At 45.2% G+C, this 5,311-nt stretch overlaps 1 protein-coding gene across 1 annotated transcript in view; it reads right to left on the bottom strand.

Annotated features, from left to right (window-relative positions):
• The window catches only part of DGKK (diacylglycerol kinase kappa), a 172,769-nt gene that overhangs the window by 5,600 nt on the left and 161,858 nt on the right, over positions 1–5,311 (bottom strand). The window contains exons 23-25 of the mRNA XM_007450942.1: positions 3,960–4,120; positions 3,250–3,391; positions 2,154–2,240 (exon numbers count right to left, since the gene is read on the bottom strand). Coding sequence (XP_007451004.1) covers positions 2,154–2,240; positions 3,250–3,391; positions 3,960–4,120 — 390 coding nt within the window. The remainder of the gene's footprint in view (positions 1–2,153; positions 2,241–3,249; positions 3,392–3,959; positions 4,121–5,311) is intronic.

The following is a 5,311-nucleotide window of genomic DNA, read 5'->3' on the forward strand; positions in this document are numbered from 1 at the left end:
AAAAAAAAAAAAAAAAAAAGGCTACATCCCTCTCCCAACACTGACTGTTCTCCTCCTTCAAGGGGAGGAATAACAACATTCAAACGAAATAAGCCTGGACTTCCCCGGTGGCGCAGTGGTTAAGAATCCTCCTGCCAATGCAGGGGATACTGGTTCGCGGCCCGGAGCCCTAAGCCTGTGCGGAGCAACTAAGCCTGTGCGCCACAACTACTGAGGCTGCATGCTGCAACTACTGAAGCCTGCATGCCTAGAGCCCATGCTCCACAAGAAGAGAAGCCACCGCAGTGAGAAGCCTGTGCACCATAATGAAGAGTAGCCCCCACTCGCCACAACTAGAGAAAGCCTGCATGCAGCAACAAAGACCCAATGCAGCCAAAATAAATAAATAAAATAAAAGTAAATTTAAAAAAGTGAAATAAGCCTTACATCCATGCCACCTCTATGATATGGCCTTTCTGGAGATACATGGTCATTCTTAGCGGCCATTTGCACCCAGGTCTCATTTGGATGTGTGTATGTGTGTGTGTGGATCCTTACCAGGTTCTATATTAAGTATGATATGTGCTCAATTTGGGTTGTTGGCTGGCACAAACCAATTTTCTTGAGCCCATGAGCCTCAAGAAATCCTTAGTGGCAATAAGAGGCCAAGCTCCCATATTTCCTGCTGCCCAAATTGGCAAGGCCATTTAGCTCTGCCTATATATAGAAGGTACTTCTGTTGCTGTCGCTGAAGGCTGAAAGACTCTAGCCTGGGGCTCAGATGCTGGGACAGCCTGGCCTGACTGCCTTAACCACTCTTCCACCTGTGCAGTGTGCCAGTTAGATGTGCAAATGGAAAAGGGGAAGTGGCTGCACTTCTTGCAAAAATCAACTCAGCGGCCCCTCTTCAAATAAACCTTAATTAGATGAGAGGCAAGAACAGTACCTTCCTAGGGGCCTTAGCAGCAAACCTCAAAGTGGAGTGGTCATGATCAGTTGACTCATTAAAGCACACTCACCAGGTGTGCCTGTGGGCTTTGCATTATGAGAAACAGCAACTCTTCCTGTAGCTCAAAAACTGAGCCTCAGTCCATTTTCCCTAACACTAATAAAATCTACCATCTGTCAAGCTGCTAGGAAGAGCTAGGCACATAATATACAGTAGATTGTTTAATCCTCACAACAACCTGGACAGGTAGAGATTTTAATTCCTATTTTGTAGGTAGGGAAACTGAGACCCAGAGAGGTGAAGTTACCTCACGTACCTACTGTTATGGATTCATTTGTGTCCCCTCCAAAAAGATATCTTGAAATCCTAACCCTCAGTACCTCAATTTTTTGGAAATAGGGTCATTGCACATGTAATTATTAAGATGGGATCATTGGTCTGGTCTGGACTCTGGAGTAGGGTGGGCCCTGATCCGGTAAGACTGGTATCCTTTAAGGAGAGGGCCATGGGAAGACAGACACAGGGAGAGCACCATGTGAGTATGGAGGATTGGAGTAATACATCTACAAGCCAAGGAACACAGCAAAGATTGCCAGAAAGTCACCAGAAGCTAGAAAGAGGCAAGGAAGGATTTCCATACAGGTTTCAGAAGGAACATGGCCCTGCTGACACCTTGATTTCAGGCTTCTAGCCTACAGAACTGTGAGACAATAAAGTTCTGTTGTCCTAAGTCACCCAGGTTTAGTACTTTGTTACAGCAGCCTTAGGAAACTAATATAGCTAGTAATGGGCAGATTTGGGGTTTGAACTCAGAGACCCCCAACTTTTCCCACTATTCCTTACTGTCTTTCCACATGGTGAGAGACGTATGTGGAAACTTGGGAGATGCAGAGCAGCTCAAAAGAGCTCACCCTTTTCTACTGAAATTATATTAGGCATGATGATAAAACGCTGCTTTTGTTTGGCCTAGTCTGGACCTAAAGAGACATTTGCCAAAGGAGATAGACTTTTCTTCAAGGATACGGTAGTCCCTATAGATTCGCATAACTTATAAAGTGACACGATCAATGACAACTCTGGGTGAAGATGACACAGCAGGGACTGCCAGGTAAGCACCTGGCCAAAATGCACCTACATGTCTTCCAATGCCCTAGAACCAAGCACAGGCTGTGACCAAATTCAGATGGGATACTTTGCCCTCCCTGTTCCAACCCCATCCACTCACCAAGTTTTCATCCAGGAAAGCTTTGGTGTCATCGTAGAGCCCTTTAAGACTAAATGTAACATCTACTGCGTCATTTCTGGTTAGAGTCTGAGAGGAGAAGAAAGGAAAAGAAAGGAAGGGAAAGGACAAAGACAGAGGAGTTGTTGGTTAGTAAGCATGCAGCTGGCTTCTCTGTGGGAAGGTAGGAGCAGGCTAGTAGGATGTGGCTATAAGTGAAAAAGTAATATTCACAATATAGCACAACTAGTAGTTCAGCATGGGCACCAACCAGTCAAAACTGATGCCAGCTATCAACTACCAGTACAGCTGCACTGGTGTGTTGTATGCTGTGGCACAGCACAACTTGGCATTTGGCATCACTGATTGAGTGCTATGGATATAGGGAAACAGGGAATATGCAAACCAGATAGTAAGTTTGAGGCCACTTGTTGCCACTAGGCTGAAGCTACCTTTCCCATGGTACATGAAGTTAGGCCTAACCATCTGTCTTCTTGAAACTCCAGGCCTGGAGCTCCAGGCCTCTTCCAACTAAGATCCGGCCCCAAATAAATAGGTAACCTACATTTTAGGAGGCCCTGACCCTGTATGTGGCCCTTTTGTATTGTTTGCCTAGCACTAAAGTTACTTTTTAAAAGCATCACTTAAAAATCTTCTGCCAGTGGGTAAAGTCACAGGATGGCACATTTAACATCAAGAATCTAATCTAGACCTTCCCCTCAAGAGGAAAACCAAGGCAGCCTGGAGCACAAGTTTCAATGACAAGTGTCACCTTAACAGGTTATATAGGGATCCTCCTGGAATGAGGAAGGGCCTAAGCCAAGTTCCTCTCCATTCTCAGGCTATTTCTCCTTGAGGCCAGTGTGGTAGATAGCTATCAGGCTGATGAAATCTGCTATGGGATTCTCCCAGTAACCACTCTGGACCAGTAACCATTCTCCCAGTAACAAGACAAACAATATCTGCCTCCCCCTCTACTCTATCCATCAGTTTCCTGCCATGTCATTTGCCCAGTTTCTCTACCCAGCCTCCATCTCCCCTTCCTTCCCTTTCCTATTTGGTTTGACTCCTTTCTTTCATCTGCCCCTTCCCCCCTTACCTCAATGGGAGTGCAGGAAGCTGCACCTGCCTCATTGCTACTGTCTTGGTTGTAAAATATATCATTCAGGATGTTAGCACTGGCATTCACAGAATCCATGAGCACAGACACATGCTGGTGGACCTTACTCAGGTCAGTAAGTCTGTAATAAAGCAAGGACAGATAAATGAGTCTAGAGTTCTGAAGGATGTCTGGCCTGAGGTGCTGGTGAGGGTTGGGATTAAGGGTAAACTGTATTCTTTACTCTCTCCTGTTATTTCTTCTCATTTCTAGGGAGCCACCTATGCCATAAAATGTTTCTACTCTTCTCTAGGTATTCACTTTTGTCCATCCTTGTCTCACCAGAATTAGATACTGGGTGCTTTGGGAGAGTGGGAGGCTAGAATAGAGGAAGGAGCTGACTCCAGAAACTCTAAGGCCCTCCTGATATTTAAGGGCAAGGATAAGCATTTTTAGTCCTGTTGGGTCTGGGGCAGCAAGAGGAGATCAAAATTTATCTCTGGGCCTAATGGGAGAGGTCCAAGCTGGCTTACTGCTGACCACAAAGACTATTTCCTACCTAGAATGTCAGAGTCCCTGTCAATCCTCAGCGATCTGAGCAATACTCCTTTCTGAGGCCAGGCTCTCCAGTAGCCAATAGATACAAGTTGGCTTCTTCTCCCTATCTCTTTTTGGGATTCCCAGCCCTGTATCTGGGCCAGTCCACTTACCTGCTGATGAGGTTTTCTGCAAGCTGAGCTAAGTGCTGCATTTGGGCATACTCCTCATCAGAGAGGCTATCTTGAGATTCCTGGGAGTCCAGCTGGGGTTGAGAGGCAGCCTGGATTTCAGAATGCTTGCATTCCCACATTTTCATTGAGTTCTCAAAGTCCTGGCGATAAAGACAGTGGCAGAGCCTAAAGAATGCTGTAGCTAAGACGGCATGTGACAGATCTGTCTGTGAGTCTGATATTTGTGGGTACTGTGGGGAAAGGGGAAAGAGGGCCTCATCCATTCCCCCATACACCTATCTCCACACCCATACATCTGTCCAACATTTTATTCAATGTCTCTTTCATACTAAGCAGTTTTAGTTTTTTGTTGCTGTTGTCGTTGTTGCTGTTACCATGCCAAGTCTTGGGACAACATACTTGAATCAGACAGATGTCTGCCTTCCAGAAGCTCCTATAGGTAGGTATCATGACCAGTAAGAAAGTGGAGCCCTTTTCAGCTCCCTTCTTTGCCAAATCTAGGCAATATATTCTGATGGATTTTAGAGCTAGACATATCTCATTTAATTTTGAATTGTGCTTCTGTCATTGACTAGTTGTGTGACCTTTAGCAAAGTATTTAACCTCTCTGGTCCTCATTTTCCTCACCTATAAAATGGGCATAAGTGTATCTACCTCATAGGATTGTTGAGAGGACCTACTTGAGAGAATATATGTAAAGTGCCCAACACAAAGTAGGTAGCTTATAAACTAGACATTGCATCCCTTCTCTATTGCTGTGTCTATGGACTGTCCACAGGCCAGAGTGGAAGAAAGCCTCTAAGCATTGAACATCTGATTAATAATGGCTCCTTTCTAGCTTTAGGTGGTTTAGCTGAGGTGAGTGACATTTGTGAATGCAGTATTTTAAGACGCCTTAGAGGAACCTAAAGACCATATTCAATGAAGACTCTCTTGTTGAGGGAGCAGATTTCTCCATAACCACCTGAGGCCTTTAACTCTGTGCAGTGGATGGAGGAGTACAACTTTGTTGAAAACTACAGAAGGGAGCTTCTTGTCTCACTCTCTTGGACAGTGCTTTGCAAGTGTCTATGTATATCAGAATGTCTCAGGGAGCTTGTCTGCAAATGCAAGTTCCCAGGAAATACCCATCTCCATTCTGATGCAGTGGGCCTGTGTGGGGCCCAGGAATGTGCATTTCTAACAAGCACCCAAGGTGACTCTGAGATAAGTATCATGCAGACCTCTCTTTAAGGAATTCTGCCCGACTGGAAGTATTCAATACTCAAGTGATAGCTATAGATGAGACAACGTAGGAGCCCCAGATGAACCTTTCCCTACTTACCCGATCT

This window comes from Lipotes vexillifer, unplaced genomic scaffold (assembly GCF_000442215.2).
Source record: "Lipotes vexillifer unplaced genomic scaffold, Lipotes_vexillifer_v1.1 scaffold129, whole genome shotgun sequence".
Lineage (NCBI taxonomy): Eukaryota > Metazoa > Chordata > Mammalia > Artiodactyla > Lipotidae > Lipotes > Lipotes vexillifer.